Source organism: Anas acuta, chromosome 1, assembly GCF_963932015.1.
Source record: "Anas acuta chromosome 1, bAnaAcu1.1, whole genome shotgun sequence".
Lineage (NCBI taxonomy): Eukaryota > Metazoa > Chordata > Aves > Anseriformes > Anatidae > Anas > Anas acuta.
Window position 1 is genome coordinate 129,185,475 of NC_088979.1, and position 22,942 is coordinate 129,208,416.

Sequence of the window (22,942 nt, forward strand, 5' to 3'; positions counted from 1 at the left end):
TTAGTTCTGTTTGGTTTTAGTAGAGTTGATCGGACAGTTTTATGCTACCGTCGACAAATAGCTTCCTCACCAAAAAAGCAAGTTTACTTAGGGAGGATGCAAACACCTGTCCTGCTCGGAAGGGATTTGCCAGGTGTTGGCCAGGGACACAGTGCTCTATTTCTTTTCCCATTTGCTCTAGACAGCTGTGCTGTGTAAGGCGTTAGTGAAAACAACATCTATACCGCAGTGACAGGTCTCGGACAAGAGAGGCTGTGAATGTCCCCCCGCATCCCTGCATCTCCCGAGTTACAGCGCCGTGGCTACACGCGGACACGACGGCGCTGCCAGCCGGCGCCCGCTCCCCTCTCACACGGGCCGCTCCCGGCGGGCTCTGTCACCCAGCGCCCCCAGCACCCCCGGCTCAGCCTCGGGGGCCACCTCTTCCCTCCCAGCCGCCGCCCCGAGCCGGGGGCTGCTCCGCGGCAGCCGGCTCCCGGCCGTGTGGCGGGCAGGCCCCGCGGGCAGCAGATGGCCGCCAGGGCGCGCTGCGGGGCCGGTCCCCGGCGGAGCGCGGCTGCCGGGCGGTGCGGCGGCTCCTGGGGGAGGAGGCCGGGCTGCGGGGGGCTCGGCGGCGGCTCCTCAGCCCCGCGCAGGGGCCGGGAGCTGCCTCGGCCCCGGTGCGAGCGGAAGGAAGCCCCGGCGCGGGGCCGAGCGAGGGAAGGGTCCGGGGTGGAAATTTACCGGGGCGGCCCGCGGTAAAGAGAGTGGGCGGGAGGCCGAGGGAGGGGAGCATCGCCTCGCCTCGCCTCGCCTCGCCTCGCCTGGCGGGCAGAGCGGGGGACCAAATGCCCGTGAGGAGGGGCGGCAGCAGCCACCGCCGGGAGAGGAGGCAGCCGCGGCGCAGCCCCCGGGAGGAGCCCGGCCGGGATGCCATGGCCGCGGGCAGCGGGCGCCGGCCGGGCCGCCGGGCGTAGGGCGGCGGGGCTGGGCGGCCCCCGCACGGCGAGGGCCTGATGCAGGAGCGCAGCCCGGCGCCGCGGCGGCGCTGCGGGAGGAAGAGGAGGAGGATGGCGGGGCTGGCGTGGAAGTGGCCGCGCACCCGCCTGCCCGTGGGGGCCAGCGCCCTGGGCGTCTTCGTCCTCTGCTGGCTCTACGTCTTCCCCGTCTACCGGCTGCCCGACGAGAAGGAGATCGTGCAGGGGGTGCTGCTGCAGCAGGGCAAGGCGTGGAGGAGGAACCACACTGCGGTCGCCGGCTTCAGGTACCGCCGGCTCAAGGGCGGCCGGGGACGGGCAGCCCCTCGCCGCCCCAAACTTGGCGCCGTCCCTCCGCTCCTGCCGCCCCCTGCCCGGCCCCGACCCCTCCTGCCCCGCCAAACTTTCGTGGGGGGCTCGCCCCGGGCCGAGCGGCCGAAGGGCCGGGCTGCAGCCGGGTGCCCCTGCGGCAGGGAGGGCTTCCCGGGCGCCCCCGGCCTGAAAGGGGGCGCGGAGGAGATTTGCCTTCCCCCAAAACCCGCTCGAGCGGCTGGGTGAAATGCAGACAGCCCGGGGGTTTCCCTTCCCCTCCCCGCCAGGTGGGAAGCTGGGTTTTCTCCCTGTCCTTTGAGCTGCAGGCGAAAGGTCGGGGTTAGTGGTAGCCGGACTACCTGCAAAAAGGCTCCCTTGCTTTTGTAAATGCCGGAGTGAATCAGATCCCAGTTCCTAGGGGCTTCTGTTCTGGTGCACGGCGCTACTTGGTGTTCTTCGTTGTTTTGCGAATGCCGCTCAACTTGTGTTTGCTGTGAACTGGAGCCGGCGTGTGATTGCTTAGTATCTTGTCCGCTGGGATAGCAGAAACTTTGCAGCTCTTCAAAAGCACACCCTTCAGCACCTGGAGCTTGCAGAAAATAAAAGCAATGAGAGATGTTAAATTGGTTTGTGTTAATAGAAGCTAGGCCTGAAAGAAGTCCTCCCTTAGATACAGAGCTAGCAAAAAGGTTCTGATGTAGAATCCTTGTTCTAGAGCACAGGGTAGAAAACTGGAAGACACTGGGTTGGTCTCAGTTATTAATTTATCTTAATTCTTTTGTGCCGCAGATTTACATTTTTAGGTAGATTAATCATTTAAAAAAAAATTACTCTGATAGGTGATATAAGGGAGAGCTCGATGCATTGTTTTTCATGTTTGTAAGCCAAATGTTGCTTTGAAGGTTGACAAAGCTGCTGCAACTTCAGTTTAAAAAATATTTTTTAGTCTATTTCAGCCACATGGTTTACAAACAAAAATTGTGTGGCTTCTCAACTATTCCACCTGCCCAGATGTTTTTTCCACTGTCTAGGTATAGTGGTTATCTCAAGGATGCTTATGGAAGAGAATATCTTTCACTAAAGTGAGCTGTGGTTTCTCATCTGTGTCTTGCTCAGTTGGCACAGTGCTAAATACAATGAACTTTAAATCAATCTGCTTTAGGAATTAACACTTTTTTAAGTGAAATTTTCACTGGAGATATGTAGTGAATATACCAAAATAGTCAAACAATAGTGATGTAGAACTCTGTATTCTTGCTGCATAGATTTGCTGCTCTTAACATGGGAAGAAAGCTAGGAAATTGAAGCCCTCATCAGGTAAACTTCTCTATATTGTAATACAATTAACAGAAACAATGACATTCTTTGCTATCATTCTTTTCTTTTTATGGAAGAGCATTGTAAAAGCTCCAGGTTTCAGTTTGTACTGGAACCTCTATGAATGCAGGTCTCTGTTTTAACTAGTCAGCAGGTATAGAGCTTTGTAGACAACCTGTGTGTGGGCTTTGAAGTAATACTGCCTTCCATAGTAGCCTAATATTGGGTGGGTTTTCATAAGGTAGTATCCTTATTTAAGAAGGACATGGATTACTATTCTCCCTACCACTCCTGCACGCAGGAGGTTGTGAAACAATTTTGGCGGTGCACAGTTCTGAAGAACAAATCTGTACTTCTGCTAAAAATCCATATGAGGAAGTAGAAGATTTCCCATTACTGATTTGTATTATACAACGCTTGCATGTATTTCTTTGTATAATAGTATATTCTATAACATGGTACTGGATAGGTGTTCAAATAGCCAGGTTCTTGCTACGTAGTGAAAACATCTGACACCTCTGCATCTCTCTTCCTATAAACTCACTTGGCTCCTATTGTTGAAGTAGATGATTGTCCCCACATAGTTAACTTTATCAAAATGTATTTTTCAAAACTAGGGAGTGCTGTTCCCTTTGCATTCTGTTCCTGATTCAAAGAGCTCTTCAGTGTGTATCTTAGCAAGGTCAGAGAAAGCACCTCTGCTAATGTGGGCTGAACCCTGGCAGATGAGTGCCAACAACTACTTAATCTCCACAGAGGCTCCTTCTTCCTTCAGAAACCCTATAAAAAGGTCTGGCCGATGTATGTTTTTGTTTATGCAGGTATGTGCACTGTCTAGGTGCTTGTGGGATGATTTACATGAGGGTTTTGTGTTTGAATATGGACTCACTGAGTTGTTTTCCAAATCTAAACACCTGTGTAAATAGCCATGTGTTTCTGAGGCTGTGTCCTTCACTTGCAGTATGTGTTGCCTTCTGCATCTGTGAATAAGGACAGGTTGTGAGAGTTACAAAATGAGCAGGATTAAGCCTTTGGCTTCAGAGTGAATCTGTGTTTAATGCATGCTTTCAGCCTTGACTCTGAGTACACGACTTCTGTGAGTAATCCTCGCATGATGTTTGTGTGCTGGGTCCTGCTGGCATCGGTGCGGTGGGTGTCTGCATAGCAGTTGCCTAGGTTCTTAGATGAAGGAACAAATCCTGAAAAGCCTGAAGATAGAGTTGAGGTTATTAAGAGCTCTTGGTCCAAATCCTTTCCGCAGTTGACAATAGCTTCCTGTAAAGCCTTCAGGTTCTGGGCGTTCAGGGGTAAGCACAGCCTGACAGCAAATTATTGCTATTAGCATCCTTTAAATTTCAAGTCAGTACTGGCTGAGGGCAGTCAAACTCTGCTGTGGAAATATCTTGTCTCTGACGAATGCTGAATAACAGTCTGTCAGTCAGACGGCAAACTGCTTGATCCTGGGCTGCCCGCACTACAAAGCGGTCAGAATAGGAATGAGACTGTCATTAGAGTCACTACTGGCTAACGTGTCTAATTTACCTACAGTATAATGGCTTGTCATCACCTCTGAGGTGTTTAACGTTATTGCGCACTAATTGTTTTTACAGATTGCTTAGCTTTTTTAAGGTCTTAGTGCTGCTTAAATTATTTAGGCAAGAATTTTGTTAATTGCTGTTTGTTATTAGTGAAACAAATTACATTCAAGAATACCTTTAGGATCATTTTATTTAAAATTATTGCAGTTGATGAAAGGCAGAGCTGAATCTTCCCATCTGCTTTATGAGCTCCATACAACCACACATCCCAAGTGCTGTGTGTGTATCTGGCACTTCTTCATTTGTCAGCTAGGGCAGACTCCTCTGAGCAGTCAGAAACCTTGTATGGAAAAACTTCTGTCCTCCTATGAGGACAGATGAGGGAGCTGGGGTTACTCAGCCTGGAGAAGAGAAGGATTTGGGGAGACCTTATTGTAGCCTTTCAGTGCCTAAAGGGGGCCTGCAGGAAGGAGACTCTTCACCAAGGGAGTGCAGTGATAGGACAAGGGGGAAGGGCTTTAAATTAAAAGAGGGGAGATTTAAATTAGACATTTGGAGGAAATTTTTCACTCAGAGGGTGGTGAAGCACTGGAGCAGGCTGCCCAGAGAAGCTGTGGATGCCCCATCCATGGGGGTGTTCAAGGCCAGGCTGGATGGGGCTCTGGGCAACCTGGTCTGGTGGGAGGTGTCCATGCCCATGGCAGGGGGGTGGAACCAGGTGGGCTTTAAGGTCCCTTCCAGCCCAAACTGTTCTGTGACAGTGAACGGGCTTTTGACTGTCAGAGCTCCCACTGCACATGGTTCAACGGTGTTTAGTGACTGAGTTAGAGGTTAGAGACTCCTCAGGAAGAGATGAGACAATTGTGAGATGAGGACAATGAAAATGCTACCCTCGAGATTCGTATTGTGTTGTTACTTCTGCTGCAGCAGCTTTGTGTGGTGCCAAAAGGTTCTCCAGGGTTTATTCTGGGGGTGGCTTGGCTGAGCTGGTGGCAGACATCTTCTGTGAACTCACCATTAGTGACCTGCCTCCAGTCCAATGCATCTGCTACAACTTGGCTCTGCTCCCCAGTGCTGTCCCCCCTGTCCCTAGATCCACACTGGCTCTGCTTATCTTTGCAGGTGGCTTCTCTGCTCCATTTTCCTCAGGTTTGGCCTGTTGCCCATTTTCCAGGGACAGAGAGGTGAAGCTACTAGCTTGAAATCACACAGAAGTGGCTGAATATCCAGGCGGAATATCCAGGCTTGATGGACTGTGGTGCTTTTGGTCTCTGCTCTTAACGCTGTGTAGGTGTGAACAGAGTGCGTGAAGGTTCTCCTATGGTTAGCTTCAAGTGCCATCCAAAAATAATGCTCTGTCACCATCATGTGTGGTGCCAGGTGGGTCTTCCTACTGTGATCTGTCAGCTGCTCTCTGCCAGCTGTTAATAGCTGTACCTCATATACAATCACAGCAAACACCAAAGAACATCTTCTCCCACAAATCATTTTTCATTTTTAGGTCGTGTTAATGCAGAGCTGGTATTCCAGGTCACCTCCCAGTCTGGGTAACATGAATGCTATTGCCAAGTCAGCAGGAGTTCCTTCAGTTCAGCTGACTTTTCCTTTTCTTTTGATGCAGGCACTGGAAGTTACATAAGAGGTGTGATCCTTACTGGGATAATTCAAGGCAAATCTGAGATAAACCTTCATATTGCTCAAGTTGACTACATAAGAGTTTTGCCCTGCTTAAGCAGCTTTATAGGATTCTAAATTAATGCTGCTTGTTTCACTGAGACGTGAAAAACGAATTTCAGATTGGAGCTTGGAAAGGCTGGGTTAGATTACTTCTACTTCTGTGGCTTGTGGAGCTCTATCCTAAAACCATCGGGTTTGAACCGTAGGTTCAAATGTGCTTCAGCAGTTGCCAAATCCAGCTTGGTTTTCTCTCCTGACTAGGTGTTGCTACTGCATATCTATATTTTTAACTTACTAACATTTTGAATGACTTTTTTTTTTTCCCCCATTATGTTTGTTGCATTTCGTGGCAATTGTGTATTTGCAATTTGTAGTTTCTTAGCATCTCCATTTGAGCAGGGAAGTTGTTCTGGCAAGGAGGTACCAGTTTGAAAAGCAGGTTAAAGGTGAGAGGAAAGAAGTGTTCTTGCCCCATACTATTATTTGGAGGCTGTGGTGAAGAAAGCAAGTTGCAGAGAGGTCTAGGACCATACCCTCAAGGTCTTTACAAGTCTTCAGATACCTAAATTACTTCAAAACAGTAAGGATTAGTTGTCTGAGTTAGTTCAAAGTGTCTTTGCGGTTTAGGGCTGTGGTGGCAAGATTGAATTAAATTCAGGATTCCTGAGTTCTTGCTCATGGTATCCTTCCTTGCCCATAAATAGTTTTTTCTTACAGACTTTGAATCTGTCTTCCACAAGAAACATACAGTTGAGTTCCCTGTTACTAGTATCTGGTCTTGCAGAGATTTTTGCTTGTTTGAATTTGTAAAGACTGTAATGCTGCCAGCATTTCTGGGAGGGTGTAACCAACTAAGACTTCTGCTGTTAGCTGGGAGCATCCAAAGGCCCAGTGCCAGGCACCAGGGAACTGGAGGAACAGAGACTTCAGTGGAATTTTGGTTACCAGACCAGGGCCCTGAATGTCTGGTATGTGCGTATACAGATACTGCTGGATGTACATAGTTTCACATCTGTGTTTTCCCTTTTCCTACCTTGTAGTGAATGTAATGGTCACTGAATATCAACCCAATATATATCTTGTGATTTATAGCTGTGCTTGTAATTTTCGTCTTCACAGCAGTGAAGCAAACAGTATATTTGATATATGTTCAATGACATATAAAAAGACTTATTTTTGAGACTAGCTCCTACTAGGTAAATGCATGGGAAATGAATTGTCTGTCCCCCTTTAGAATTTATCTTCCCACGGTGAGGATGAACCTCACTGAATTGATGAGGCTGTTTGGACTGCAATCTTCTGTTTTTCTGGTTTCTAAATATCTTAAAAATGTTTAATTTAAAATCTTTGTATATATTTTCATCATTTTTCTGTATGCTACGCATGGCTTTGAAAATACAAGAAAATTGCTCTTAAAGTTACACACTAATGTCAAATCATTTTAACTTAGCTGTGTGCAGTTAAATTCATGCTGAAGCACGTTATCTGTGTTATGTAGTATTTGCAAACCTCTGCAGAGATTCAGGTTTCACTATGTCACAATTTTTATGCATAGAAAGCCAGGGACAATTCTTTTATTGGGCCTTACAATCTAAACTGAATAGATAAAGGGTGGAGTGGGTGATGGCATTGGTAAGTCACTTAACCCTAGCGAAGACTTCTTCCAAAAGAGTAATTATTACAGAAGGTCTGAGCTTCAAAAAGAAGCTATACCTGTTGCTCTGGCAGTTGTTTTTAAATCAACAGATTGAATTGTTTTTACTTCTCCTTCTATTCCATCAGCCTCTTGAAAAGCCCTCTTGAATTTCTTCAGTTAGCAATTATTTTTTTTTTTCTTCAAGCAGAAATCACAGAATCACAGAATTTCTAGGTTGGAAGAGACCTCACGATCATTGTGACTACAGTGAGGTTTTTAAAACCTGGTTGGAATGGCTGAACAGGAATGGTTACCACCTTTTTGTCTTCCATGTTTGCTCTGAGCATAGTTTCATCTCCTGAGTGACCATTTTGTTTGTTTCTTTTCGCCTCTTAAATATCTTCCCAGACTTATGCTGCTTGAAGTCCTTTTCAGCTTTCAAGGGACCCCCAGACTCCTTGTGTGGCTCCTGTTAAAAACATCACTGCTTTGAATGCTAATTGGATATAAAGAACATGTATGAAATTATTTGCTCCTTTATCTCTGTCTCCTACTGAGTTTCCAGTCACCTTTAGACTCCTGAATGTCATGTTGATGCTCATGGCACGAGTCATTCTCCATTTTTTATGTACCCTATTGTTGCCTATCACACTTTCAAGATAAACTATGGACTTTGTGTTAATGTAGTAGCAATATAAGAGATCTACTTACCAGGTTTCCTCTGCTCTGAGGGTGCATTTAAAAGCTGCTATGTAACTTGCTTGTATTTTAAAGAGTGCTGAGAAAACAGATCTGCTGTTTTGCTTGCTTTCTTGTGGGAAAACTTCCTCTGTCTATTTTTGAAATGTGTGGAGTGGCCAACCTTGTAATTGAGGAGTAACTGCTTTGTATTTCCTGTCGAAGATGAAAGATATACAAAACTTTTTTTTTTTTTCCTTCCAGTGAAGAGGTTTTAATGTTGTTCTATGTGCTTTGCCTTGGCCGAATTTCAGCTCTTGTAATGCTGTTTCATCTGCTGCAATATCTGGAGTTTCCATCATATACGATGTTCTACTTGCTCCATCAGTGATGCTTTATAGCATGTCCCAGTGCAGGGCAAGGAGGTATCTACCACTATAAGTAATGCTCAGGAGTGCCACAGGGTTTGAGAACCAGTCCTCAAAGCACTCAAGTATGCACTTAAAGGGTGATTCTGAATCCAGGGCTCACCAATGCCTGCCTCTCTCAGTGAAAGTCAGTAAGACTAGGTTTAATGGGATGAAGACTCTCAAGTTACTCAGCTGTGTTTAAATCTTTACTGTTGATTGCCAGGAGACTTAATTCTGTTTCCCCATGTACTTTTATACAGGTAAGGAAATAGAGTTATAATGGAAGTTAAGGAAAAGTCTCTGTTACAAGGCTATCTCTCTAACCGAACTTCCTGTCCAGGTCACAGCTAAAATCAGTGGGGGAGTTTCAGGAGTAATTGCCGTTCTCTACTGAGGTTGTTTATACTGTGCCACAAGCTTGCAGAGGGACGTTCCATGCTCTGAAGGATTTTCAGTCTGAGAACACATATAGTGAGATTTATCCCAGTTATGCAGATGAGGAGTTTTGATTAATGGAGTAGATTTCCTGCATGTTACTACAGTTCTTCCTGCAAAGAAATACCTGGGCTGTTTGCTAGTGACATGCCATCCAACTGCTCTCTGGAAGAAAGATCCAAGTACTTGTGCTGGGGATTTGGTGAGTAGTGTTCCTTCTTGCCACTCATGGCATCATCTAGAGGTACCAGCTTACTACTGGGAAAATGCTTAACTCTTTTCTGTAAACCTTTGTCATCTCTTTAGGGCTTCTACTGAAGCATTAATTTATTTAAAGGGAATAGAATAGGTCTTTATTCAACATACAGTATTGACTTGAGAAATGAGTATTTGTTCTCAGGTAGTAACTTACAGTTTAAATTTGTTTTCCCTAACAAGTTGCAATGTTAGAAAGCAGTGTTAGTATGGTTCTGAAGCATGGAGGATGCTTTTGCATTATATCACATAGGATTCTTTGAGATGTATACTACCGCCTGACTTAAGTCTTTCCAAAGTTTCTGCAAATGTTTGCTGCAAGTGGGAAGTAGTGCATGTGAGTGTTTGGCTATGCTGAGGATAGGCAGTTCGGTGGTGTGTGAGTGAATCAAGGTGCAGGGAGTTCCTCTAACACTTCAATAAGACCATGTGGGCAAATAAAATGCTAAAGAGATTGCATAAGCAGAAAGTTGTATGTTTCTGCTTGATCCAAATATTTCTGCGGAGCAACAAGATTTCTGGAAAGGTCATTACAAAGAAACAAAGCTTTAAAAGGGAGGGAAACAGATGGGGAATCTTCAATGAAATTGCAGCTGTGTCTTGAGCTGGCAAGAGGGAAGAAATGCTGTTCTGCTAGGGAGGGGAAAAAGGACTCTGCACAGGGGCCGAAAATACCGATTTGTGTTAGTGGAATTGATTGCAACCCAGATAATACAAGGAAGAGCAAAGAATATGTTTGAAAAAAATGCATACTGGGTTTATTTTTTTACTTGCTTTTTATTGGACCTTCGTGATTTTTATCACGTTAATTAAGAAATACTGATGTGATGAGAAACTTTGCACACAGTGTCTACTTATGTCTGCTTGCATATGCATTTCCAGCACTTCGGAAGAATTATCTGTAAACCAGATAGCTCATCTGTAAGTTCTGAGAAAGTTTATACTTTAGCCATAGCCATTCCTTGTTTAAGCAAAAAGGAGTTTAAAATTCTTACTCTGAAGGTCTTCAACCAAGAGTACTAAGAAACCTTTTGCCAAGGGCCAGGGCTTCGACTTTTTTTCTGTCTCCAGTCTCCAGGACTCAGCAGTGAGGAGATGCCCACATGCAGAATTTCACCTGACTTGGTGATGGCTTCACCCACCTAGAGCAATGGAGGAACAGATCCTGAGCCACATATGCTTGCAGTTGATATAATGTTGGGAATACTGCAGAAACTGCTGTTGCCCACCCTTTTAACAGTTATGCTAGCTCCTGCAATCAAGTGAAACTATGATGGTCTGGATTTCATGTAATGAAAACAAAGAAGGAGCTTTTTATGCCTCAGCTACAGTGAGGGGCTTGAAAGCATGAATGGGGGTTTATATGCCAAAAGGTAAATAGAAATCCATTGTGGGTTGTTGTTTTCCAAATGCCTAATCTCTGTGCCTCAATCATAATTCTGGGGTCCTGACTCATGGCTTCTTAATTGTAGGGGTTTCTATAGTGAGAATTATATATTAACCTATAATTAGATGCACTTTTTTTAACAGAAGAAGCTGCAACAGTGAAACGAAAAGGAGGAAAAAAATCTGGGCATTCCTTTATAGGGCATGCTATTAATTGAACATTTTGTCTTGGCACCCAGTAAACATCTAACACAAACACACTTGCTGAGCCTTATGGACAAATGCTGAGCATCTCAGGGGTTTAGTATGCCCAGCTGGATGAAGCAGTAAAAATGCACATGAGATATTTATTCTTTCTATCCTACTCCAGTCATTGGCTTTAAATGCTTAAGCATGTCCAGAAGGGAATGGCAGAGTGTAGCACTTGAGTTGTGGATCCAAAAATGGTAACAACAACAAAGAAGTAAACCTATCATTAGAGAAATCATGTGTTTCAATAGTTCTGTTTAGACAACAGAACAAGTGAAAATACTTATGTAGTGTGGTTCAGTAAATGCTAATGGGTCCAGCTTGTGACATGTTTATTTTTGCCTTGGGTGTTTGCTGAGTGAACATAGTGCTTTCTCTCATTTTGTTTAAAAATCCTGTTTTATGCCTCCCTTGTCAAACAGACCATTGCTGGTAAGAGTCTTCTACTAAGAGGCTTGAATCTCTTCTTCCCCCACCTCACCTGTGGAGGAATGTATTGGCTTCCCTGAGCACTCATAACACAGATGATTAAGTTTAGTACAAATTCTGCTTTCTCTTCTGCTGTGGAACTAAATATCTACATCATGGAGAAAGGCAAAGTTGCCTCTACCGTCTCTGGGGTGAGTGGTTGCGGGAGAGGGTTTAGTGGGGTGAAGGCTCTTTTCTCTGTCACATAGCCACAATGATGCACAATGTGTGTGTGCAGTGAGCCTTCACTTGAAATCAGGGGCCAGCCTAGAGGAATAGGGGTGTGCTCAGGACTACAAATCTTAAATTCTTTCCTGAATTTGACTTGATCATTTGGTTTCAGGTGTTGTCTTGTGTTTCTCTGCAGTGTGTCCTTTGAGACTCTTCCTCCTTTTCATTTAAGATCAATAACTTAGTTTGCCTTAGATGAGTTTAAAAGAAATCCTAAAAAGCCTGAAAAGTAAGCTGTTTCCTCTTATGAAATGCACCTCAGTCTACAGATATTTCTTAAGCAGTATGATAACTGCTAAGAACAGATTAGCTTTCAACAAATCTGATGAATATATAGCTAGCCTTTGTTATTTCATTTTCACCTTTTTTTCGTTCTAAAGCAAGTGGGTTGAATGTATGAGGAAGGAAAATCTCCTGGATTTTCCCTGGCTGGCTCTGGAATAGGCACCAAGCACATAAACTTGATTTAAAAGTATTTTAGAACCAACTTTCAAGCAGTATTCCTATCTTAAGATGCCTAGTTGAAGACTGAGTAGGTTGAGTGTGGTTCAGAGGTCGGTGCCAACACAGAAATTTTTTTTTGACCATGGGGCACTTTACTTGGCACCTGGCCTGATGGCTGCAGATGGGTCCCACCTATTTCTAAGAGGAAAACAGATCCTAGCCCAGGAATTGGCAGGGCTCATTGAGAGGGCTTTAAACTAGGTAAGAAGGGGGGGACAGGGATGAAATAAGGCTCATTAGAGGTGTACCGGGGCAACAGTGTCAGGGCCAGGGGAGAAGGCAGTGGTCCAGCTGAAGTGCATCTACACTAATGCACACAGCGTGGGCAACAAACAGGAGGAGCTGGAAGCCATCGTGTGGCAGGCAGGCTACGACTTGGTTGCCATCACTGAAACGTCTTTAAAAGACATTTAGATATAGAGCTTAGTGATGCAGTACAGGGGAGAACTTGTTAGTATTCGGTCAGAGGTTGGCCTAGGTGATCTTGGAGGTCTCTTCCAACCTACATGATTCAGTGATTCTGAGTGGTTTATTTAATGAATTTTTACCTTTATACTCAGAGTTAGAAGACTTTTCTTGCATTAATTGCTCAAAGAGTTTAGGATTTTTGCTTGCTTTGTCTAGCAGTGTATTTTAAATATTGATACTAAAAATCGATAAACAGAATGTTATTTGAGAAACACAAAAGCAAATTGCTTTATATGTTTTACATATACACATTTTATAATGTAGTATAAACGTTGTCAGTGACTTGGGCATTCTGCTTGAAAAAACTTACAAGTTTATTCACTATGAAAAATATTTTGGGTACTTTCCCTGAGGAAGCTGGTAAACCCTTCTTCTCAAGAGTACTAGCTAATGTTCATCATTTATCCAAGCCTGTATGTTGTAGTGTGCCTTGATAGCTGTAATGTCTTGCCATAATATCTGGACCCTCCTGGTCTCAGAAAGGAAAAGAAATGTTACACGTCTGCAGGCGTGGAGCTTCCTTCAGGGTTTCTTGTTTCCTTTCTCTCCCCGTGCCCTCAGGTCCCCCAGGCTGCTGTGATGTTGTCCCTTGTGAGCTTACTTGGAGGCGGCAGTTCAGGAGCTTCTGGCTCAAGCATAACTGAATTCTTTGGACCAACTCCAAAATGACCCCGGTAGATACCATAATCTCTTCCCATTTTAAAGAGCAAGTTGTTCTATAAACAGCAGTGCTAATTAGGCTCAGTCTGTGTCCCAGTTCCCTCCACTCCTTTTCCCCCCCTGTCATGTCCATCACGCAGGGGCAGTGGGTGCTGGCCGAGCAGCCGCTGCTCGCAGGCAGGGTGTGCAACATGGGGGCTCGGCCGCTGTGGGGAGCGTATGCCTGGGTCAGCTATTTTTCTATTAGGAAGCATGTCAGAACCCTTTTGCCACGTGAAAAGAAGGGATTGTGGAATGGGGTACTCCACCAGGAAAGAAAATATATCTGCTTGGAGGGCAGGGTGGGAGAGGGTGATGGTGAGGTGTTGAGACGGAAGGGTCCTAGGAAACTGGAGGGGAGAAGGAAGGCTGGTAGGTTTCAACACAACAGAGGCAAGTAGATTTTAGCAGCAGGGGCACTGAAGAAGAAGAAACCGTAAAAACAGAGAATAAAGTAAAGAAACACTTAGGTGAAGCAATATATCAAAGAAAGAAAGACTGTGGTTAGGAAATTTGAGAGCAAATATGTGGATAAATCAGAAAGACAATCAATTAAGAACAAAACATTCAATGAAGCGGGCAATTTAAGAACAGCTCAATTGGGCAAGACAACCCAGGGAGTACCAATTAAATCAACATGGATTAAATTGCTATAATCTCAGTTGAGAAGATCAAGTGTCAGATGGAAGCAGGTCACTTAGGTAAATTGTGGATCCAGTTTGAATGGACTATCTGCAGTATAAGAGGATATGAAACTGGAATAGGAGAGGGCATTTTCATGCCACAAGATAGGACATATGGGAATCATTTTGCTCTAGAGATGGCTGTTAAAGCAATGAGATTTGGAAGTGGAGTGATGAAATATGTGGAATACAGCCCACTCACTGCAGCTATCTCTGGTACCTGTCCTACTTCAGAGCCGTGGTAGGGAAAATGTCCATATGGTTAGCAATAAGGCAGCAAAACAACATTTGTTGCTCTGTTTTTTTTTTTTTTCTTTATTTTTTTCCCCCTCCATTCTGTGTTTGCATGTTGCCTGTTGCCAAGCAGACAATCCGCAAACTTGGCATCTAGTGAACTGTATGTATGTTGGGCTTTAGACTACCTGCTGGAACACCAGCAGCTCATGCTTGGGGACGATGAATTGATGGACAATTCTTTGCTTCATGTGTCAAAAACTGGGGATTGTTACTACAGCTTGAGGGTGAGACTTTACAACAGAGGCACTCTTTTTATTCTCTTTGGATGTTACCCTTAGCATTTCTGCTGAGCTGACTTCCTACTTGGTGCTCTAGTAGAGTCAAGCACGTGGTTGACATTAAATTGATGCCCAGATAGTGTGTATTCAGCACTGTGCTGAGCAGATCCAGCTTTTCTAGAATTTCTACAACACCTGGATTTGGATAGTTTTGGCTCCAAACTGTGGGACAGCTCTGGGAAGCAGAGTGTTTTGGAGCAGACATGGAGCTTCTATGCTTCTGGTCATCAAGACCCAGCATATTCTCCATGCTGAACTTGCTGGGCAGGAGGCAGAGTGGAAAGCAATGAAATTCTGTGTCTCAAGTCTTGTATGCCTGTGATTTTTGTTCTGAAATGTTTACTTCATCTAGCTTCTGCCACAAATACAGCAGCTTTCCCGTGGCTGTGAAAAGACACCCTTTGGGGAACTGCAAGGCAAACTTGTGAGAAGCTTGCAGCATAAATCGGTCTATAGCTTTGATTACAGCGTGTAGGAGCACAGAAAGGTCTCTAGTAGGACTAGTAGATTGGGTCCATTGAGGTTCCTGTCTCTGTCAAGGGCTTGCACCAAATGTTGCGGAGAAAGTGATGCAACAGATAGGGGTATGTAGTAAAATCTCTCCCCAAAATAATATCTCACGTTCTTAGAGAACTGAGGCTGTGAGTAACATAGTTTAATACCTTGTTCAGAGTTACTCTCGTCAATGGTAACATTCTTGGTGCCTGCATAAACAGCCAGTCCCTTTTGAAACGTGATTATGCTTTGAAATCTGAACCTGGATCCCTACAAGTCCATGGGTCCGGATGGGATTCATCCCCGGGTGCTGAAGGAGCTGGCGGACGTCATCGCGGAACCTCTCTCAATTATTTTTCAACGATCCTGGGAGTCTGGAGAGGTCCCGGTAGAATGGAAACTGGCAAATGTTGTGCCGATTTTCAAGAAGGGTCAGAAAGAAGACCCTAGCAATTACAGGCCTGTCAGTCTCACGTCAGTGCCTGGTAAAATCATGGAGAAGATGGTTCTCGAACGTATTGAGGCGCACCTGGGGGACAAAACAGTCATTGGTCCCAGCCAGCATGGGTTTGTGAAGGGTAGGTCCTGCCTAACTAACCTGATTTCCTTTTATGATAAGATCACCCGTATGGTGGACCAAGGGAAACCAGCTGATGTGATTTTTTGGACTTCAGCAAGGCTTTTGACACGGTTTCCCATAGGATCCTACTGGACAAAATGTCCAGCATACAGCTAAATAAAAACATCATACGATGGGTGAGCAATTGGCTAACGGGCAGGGCCCAAAGGGTTATGGTGAATGGCGCTGCGTCAGGCTGGCGGGCGGTCACCAGTGGGGTCCCTCAAGGCTCCATTTTAGGGCCGGTACTTTTCAATATTTTTATAAACGATCTGGATGTAGGAATAGAAGGTATTTTGAGCAAGTTTGCTGATGACACCAAACTTGGAGGAGTTGTGGACTCGAATGAGGGTGGAAAGGCCTTGCAGAGGGATCTGGATAGGTTGGAGAGCTGGGCGATCGCCAACCGCATGAAGTTCAATAAGAGCAAGTGCCGGGTCCTGCACCTGGGACGGGGAAACCCTGGCTGCACGTACAGACTGGGCGATGAGACGCTGGAGAGCAGCCTAGAAGAGAGGGATCTGGGGGTCGTGGTAGACAACAAGTTGAATATGAGCCGGCAGTGTGCCCTGGCAGCCAGGAGGGCCAACCGTGTCCTGGGGTGCATCAAGCACGGCATCGCTAGTAGGTCGAGGGAGGTGATTGTCCCGCTCTACTCTGCGCTGGTGCGACCTCACCTCGAGTACTGTGTGCAGTTCTGGGCACCACAGTATAAAAAGGACATGAAACTGTTGGAGAGTGTCCAGAGGAGGGCTACGAAGATGGTGAAAGGCCTGGAGGGGAAGACGTACGAGGAACGGCTGAGGGCACTGGGCCTGTTCAGCCTGGAGAAGAGGAGGCTGAGGGGAGACCTCATCGCAGTCTACAACTTCCTCGTAAGGGGGTGTCGAGAGGCAGGAGACCTTTTCTCCATTAACACCAGCGACAGGACCCGCGGGAACGGGGTTAAGCTGAGGCAGGGGAAGTTTAGACTTGACATCAGGAGGGGGTTCTTCACAGAGAGAGTGGTTGCACACTGGAACAGGCTCCCCAGGGAAGTGGTCACTGCACCGAGCCTGACTGAATTTAAGAAGAGATTGGACTGTGCACTTAGTCACATGGTCTGAACTTTTGGGTAGACCTGTGCGGTGTCAAGAGTTGGACTTGATGATCCTTAAGGGTCCCTTCCAACTCAGGATATTCTATGATTCTATGATTCTATGAAAATTCAGGTGTTCTCAGAATGCTCAGTGTTCTCTCATCCTTCAATATATGCTTCGTTCTTAGACTGGCATTTAATTGCTTTAAAAATGCATTTCCTCTTCTATTGGTATACACTTTTGTACTAATTTGTTTATTTCTTTGGTTTATTTTTAAATTGTTACATTGCACCATTAAACAAAATGTCAACATACTGTTGAAAATGAAATAGCCCATCTTCAGCCTGGCAGTAAACAGTTTAATCACTGTGGAAATTGAATTACTACTCTTTAAATTTTTTTAATTATTACTTCTGAAACATGATTCTCCTTTCTAAATAACTGCTTGAATTTCTTGATATGAGTAGCATGGACCAACTAAAAGACATTCCCATGGTTAAATATTACTCTCTGTCCTGTCTTCTAGACTTGAAAAGGAGGGAACTGGACTGCCCCATTGCTGGATGCTCTCAAGCACTTGGTGAATTTTCACCAGATAGTTTCAGGGCTGGGAGCTCTGAATGTAATGACAAGTTCAGTCAAATGCGTTCCCAGAAAGCAAACGTTACTTCACCTTTTGTGCAGTACACATCGTGTGGGTGTGATTGCCAAAGTTTTCTTACAGCAGTCACGGAGACTAACATTTAGCTGTGTGACAGGACACGTTTCTCATGTTTACTTGGTGGCAGGAAGAAAAACCACAAAGCCAGCAACCGTGCTGGAGTTTGTTGTCACTTCCTTGTGAAATCAGTCCACTGCTGTCCCAGCAAAGAGGTCAGGAAGGGCTACAGAAAGAGAAAGCACCCCCAAGAAGGGCTACAGCATCTTTGGGCTCCATCTCTGCTGAGAGACCCTCATTCTTGACATGTAGTCGCCACAATAGCGATAAATGATGGAGCTATGTCCAGTCCAAACTGATGAGGTCCAGACCAATCAGTACATTACAGTCACAGGATGATTTGGGTGTTTAGGGGCTTCTGGAGGTCAGTAGCCCAACCTCCTGCTCCAAGCAGGGGCAGGATTGTTCCTCATGGTGATTACCTAGTGAAGGTAGGGTGATTAGGTGATTACCTGATGAAGGTAGCAAGTTGGCGTAGATACACTGGACCTCAGCTTGCCCCCGAATTGCTGTTGAGTGGGGCACTGTTTGTTGGAGTTGTGCAGATACCACACAGTTCTCCCCGAGCAGCGCAGCTCCTCTTCCCCTTTGCAGGTCAGTGGGATGACTAGCCTGAGAGACAGCGTGGCTGTCAGGGATTCATGTCTAGTTTGTAACTGTGGGTTTATGAATCTCCCTTTTAGTTCTTGTCAGTACTTAGTTCCAAGCCTTTTTTTTTTTTTTTTTTTTTTAATTGTCTTTGGATTATGGATACTCTGTGGAAGCCAGTGAGGCTAATTAAATGTAGGATTTCAACAGTCCTTCAAGCAAAAATAGTTTCCTGTGATATGTGTGGCTGTATATGTCAAACACTTCAGGTTTTGCTTTTATTTAGAGCTTCATGATGTTGCACTACATATAATTCTTGGAGGCATCATAACGTAGCATGTTTTGCAGCACTGTATTGTGCCAGGCAGCTATCTAAGCAGCAACAGTTCACCTGTTTACTGCTTGAACTCTAATGCGTCCTGTTACCAGGTGTTTGGAAATCTAAGAAAAACAGAAAATTCTTGACCATTAGAGCAGAAAGAGGAGGGAAAGTGAAACCCCAAACTTAAATTCTCTGACAGGAACATTTCCAATAGCTGTAGGAAGCTGTTTCATAGCCCTGGGATCCTGACGTGTCTCAAAATTGTTGCCTCACTGGGAGTGCTTGAGCAGAGGAGAAGGGGTTCTATAGCTGGGGGCAGGTCCAGCAGACAGCAGAGGCAGGAGAGGTAGATGGAAAACAAATATCTTGGCAAAATAAGGCAGGAGTCAGAGCATGTAGTAATCTCCATGATTTTGTGTTTGACAGGCTTCTAGGAATTCTTTTCTTGCATGTAGTGTTTAACAAACTTGCTGAAGGCCACCAGATTAAAGGGGTGAAGTTGGATACATTGCTAACATTGCTTTTATTTTATTTATTTATATTGCCAGGACTTCAGGCCTTAAAGAACTCAGTACATAGATCATGTTTATCCCCAGGGAAGCTGTTTGATTGCTCCAGGTAATGGAGTCTGTGTGTTCCTGACTTCTTCCCAGCAGCAAGGAGCATACTGCAGCAAACTGTTTAGATTAGGATAGACAGGGACAAAGTTCTTGTCCCCTCTTCACCTGTTCTTTTTCACTGCCAAGCAACTTCCTGGTTTCTACTGCTACTGCTTCTTCTATGTTTAACCAGTTGTGTCCCCCAAAACACTGAGTATTGTGGCCTGTTGTGCAACCGTGTTTGCAGTGAACGCTGCCAAATATGAGTTGTTTAATGGTAATGGCAAAATAAGGTGCAATAAGTTGGAAGCTGGAGTTGTAAATGTGGATGACCTTGGTGGCTGAAACTATTTGAATTTTGCCCCAGACTGTTTCAGAGCCCTGACAAGATGTAGTGATATGCTTAGGAAATTCTGCGTGCTTTGGAGATGGGACTTTTGGAAACTGTGCTTTCAGTGCTATTTGAATTTTTGTCCTGAAAGGCCAGATTTATGTTGTCTGATTACACTGGCAAATTCTTTATAGCTGGTTTGGGAAGTGTTCAGGGGAGCCCTGCCAGCTCCTCTTAAAGTCTGGAGTATCTCAGGTGATAAGCCTCTGCATGTCCTTTGAAAGTACCACTTCACTAACAAATGCAGAATATGTGTTTAGAGGACATGCAGAGTGCTTAGGTCCTAGCTAGCAAGTGTGACCTGGGAAATTCTTGACATTTTATTTACTGTGGAATCCAAACATACAGCTGCAGTGACAAACAGGGAACTGGTGCTGTGATTCCAACCAAAGGGAACTGGCTCAGGATAGGTTGCTAGTGAAAGAGTAGCATGACTCAGAAATGAGGCGTTGTGGATGGGAACTCGGAAAACTTCTGCTGGACTCTTCCATCTCTCCTGGTATAGTCTAGGCTATTTTGCAGTAGCGAGCACTGATGAGAATGGAGGTCTGAGCATGAGTTAAGTGATCACAGGAGATGTTTTAGGTAGTTTTCAGTAAGATGTTGTGGGGAAATGGCAGAATTTTACTTCTGCATTTGTATATAATCCTTTCTAGTAAAGTGCTGAAGGGAGTTAGGTATGATGGCAATTTTAGTTCCTGAGATATGTTCAAAAAAAACCACTTTCCTGTGACTGTGCTCTATATTAATAATGATGCATAGTTACCTTTATATATGGCAAATTGAGATTCATCACACTTACTTTAACCATCTAAAAGATAAATTTCTCTGTTAATACTCCTACAATAGCTACCTCCTACTATAATAGAGGCACTTGCAAACATGGATAGCTCTCTTTGGCTTTAGGTACCTGTTTGTAGATGATGAGTAAAGGCATCTCAGCTGACCTTCCCTGTAAGACCAGACTGAGAATCTCATTCCAAGTCAGAGTTGATAAGATCCTTTCTCATTTTAGTAAGCCTATGAAATAGGGAATAGCTTGAATTTAAATATGATGGAATTAGATGAGTGTAAGATTTCCTCTGGTGAAGTCAGAAAAAAAGTGGCAAAGATAGAAAGTACTGGAACTGGAGCTTCTAATGAAAAAAAGTTCTAAACTGAATGTGCCTTTCCTTTATTTGAACCAGTTTTCTACATTTAGCAAAGGATTTGCATCTATGAAAACTGATTTAATAACACCTAGTGGTCAGGCAAGATTTAAAACAAATTAGCAAAACTGATCATCAGCTGTTTTCAGAAGTGGTGTTGATGGCTGCAGCAGCTCAGGCTGTAAGTTAAGTCCAGTGTCAACGCTTCCTAGTGCATTAAGTCTTGGCCTTGATCCAGAATTGGACAATTACAGCTTAACTGGTGTATAATTCTGGGTATACAGGGGCAACAAAGAACACAGTTTTGTCAATGTTGTCCTTTTCAAGATACCTAAAACAAGGTATTATTTGGAATTTATTTATTTATTTTCATCCAGTAGGAAATGTGACTTATGTGATTGAAATCTCAGTCATACTCCACCCCCTGTCTGAAATGTCTCATTGTCCAATTTTATCCAAATTTTGATAGTAGATAGTTCCTACAGCTTTCATGAAAAATAGAAGCCAGGTAGAAGAGGGAAATCAAAATCAACATTTTCTATTTGTTTGGCTGATCAGCTTGGACTGATAGGTGGCAGGGCATCAAGAGTGTTCTTCCCAACTGGGCGAATCTTGCTTTGTTTCCTAAACAACTTGAGAGTTACAAGATGTGGGAAGCAGTTTCTGAAACGTGAGTGGAACAAGTTTCTCTTCAAAACTGGACTTCATTCAGCTGTCTATTCACATCTTTGACAGGTTAAAGCTTCCCCCCAAGCATGCAACTTCTTTTTGCCTTTGAAGATACATATTGCTCTTACATGTCGGTTCATGTGATACTTCTACATTTTCTTCTCTATCACACGCATAGGCAATGGCTGTCTGGTTACCTGCAGTTTTTGCATCAAAGAGCAATCTGACTGACCAGCGATGAATTTTTTCATTCCCCTTCATATGTATGATCTTGGTTTTGGACATTTCAAGGATTTTAAGTCTGTTTCATGCAGTTAAAATAGGTTTCCCTGGTTCTCCTTTGAAGGTCATGACTTCAACTGATCAAATTAGTAAAATGCTCCCTATGGACTTTCTTGGATTAAAGCACAGAGATGCTTCTGTGAGCAGCATTATGTAATACTTACCAGGCTTTTATCTGGGTTGCAGAAGCAGGTGGAGAAGTGACTGTAGCGTGATAATTGATCTAGGTGGTGTGTATCATTGTTCTAGATACTGCAAGCTCAAATGTAAGATTAGAGTGGCTCAATTTATTTTTAGTGAATCTCCTCCTCCTGGAAGAATACAGTTGCCTTGCATCCTTGCTGGAGCTGAGTACTACTTTGTGCTTGTAGCTGGGCAGAGCAAGCAGCAATTTTGCTGAAAGAAACCTAGAAAGTGGTAAGGCCAATGTGCTTTTACCCCCTGTAGCAGCACAGTCATGTATTCTAACTTGCTCACTCAGAATTTCTGACAACTGCAAGACAGCAATTCATTAATTTCACCTCATCTCTCTCAAAGTGGCTCTTCTTACGACAAGTTTATAAGATGTGAGGAAAAAAAAGCATATAAAGCAGTTAATCCATTCCCCCTTCTGCAGTTCAATTTGCCTCTGAACCCTCTCTGACAAAAGTGCCAGTTCATGCACTAATACCATATCATCTTTCTGGCAGTCTGCTGAGAGGGCTGTATGAACAGAGATGGACGACCATCACATGACACTGCTGCCAGATAGCTTTCTTGTGTGAGGTGCTGCAGATGGGAGAAAGACCTCCAGTCCCTCCCTTGTGGCTTGTGATGACTGCAGAAGCCTTGTTAAAATTCCTAGGGCCTGGAGCAGTAGTTCTGGCTTCCTGGCTTGAATTCATCTACCAAATGTAGATGTCTCCGTCCAAGGTAGTCCGTCTCTTTATGGTCATTGGAGTGGAAATCAGTGTGTTTAGCTTGAAATGAATCACATCTTGAAAGGAACTATCTCTGCTGAACATGAAGCCCTAGAGTGACTTGCATAGAAGCGTTTACATTTCAAATACTATAAAAGAAGTGAGATTAACCCTGTGGTTTCCTGGGATGGGCACTCAAATGCAGCTGTCATGTTTAGGGGCTGCTGATGGTGGTATTAGCATTGTGGTCTGGTGCAAGGCCCGTGAATACCACTGTCATGTGAGGTCATTTCTCTTGAGCAACCCATGCTTCTGGCCACTGCCCAGAAACAGTCAGCACATGAGCAAATTCATCATTTCTCAAGGAAACGTGGCTGTTAGTCACAGTGCCTAGGTGAGAAGACAAGTCACTGCTGCTGTCTCTCCTGGATGTGGTTGAGATTTCTTTGGGAAGAACACATGCAACTTGGAGGCAGCCTGCATTCCAGTAGATGTAGCTGCATAAGTAATAAAGCTGTGCTACAGTACTGCTTTTGCTAATTGCAAGTCAGACCTTGTAATATTGTGATGGTTTCCTTTTATATAGCTCTTTATACATCTGGTATAAAAGTCTTAGAAAAACTTTATCTGAATGAATACCAGAATTCATACATTAT

General features: G+C 44.4%; 1 protein-coding gene across 3 annotated transcripts in view; it reads left to right on the top strand.

Moving 5' to 3' along the window:
• Positions 1 to 557: 557 nt before the first annotated feature.
• The window catches only part of ST8SIA1 (ST8 alpha-N-acetyl-neuraminide alpha-2,8-sialyltransferase 1), a 149,634-nt gene continuing 127,249 nt past the window's right edge, over positions 558 to 22,942 (top strand). Inside the window, exon 1 of one of the 3 annotated variants that reach the window (XM_068655561.1) lies at positions 558 to 1,243. In XM_068655561.1, the coding sequence (XP_068511662.1) occupies positions 996 to 1,243 (248 nt within the window). In that variant the 5' untranslated portion in view covers positions 558 to 995. Of the gene's footprint in view, positions 1,244 to 3,382; positions 3,407 to 22,942 lie in introns of those variants that run through there. The other 2 variants (XM_068655569.1, XM_068655590.1) reach the window with 2 other exon arrangements.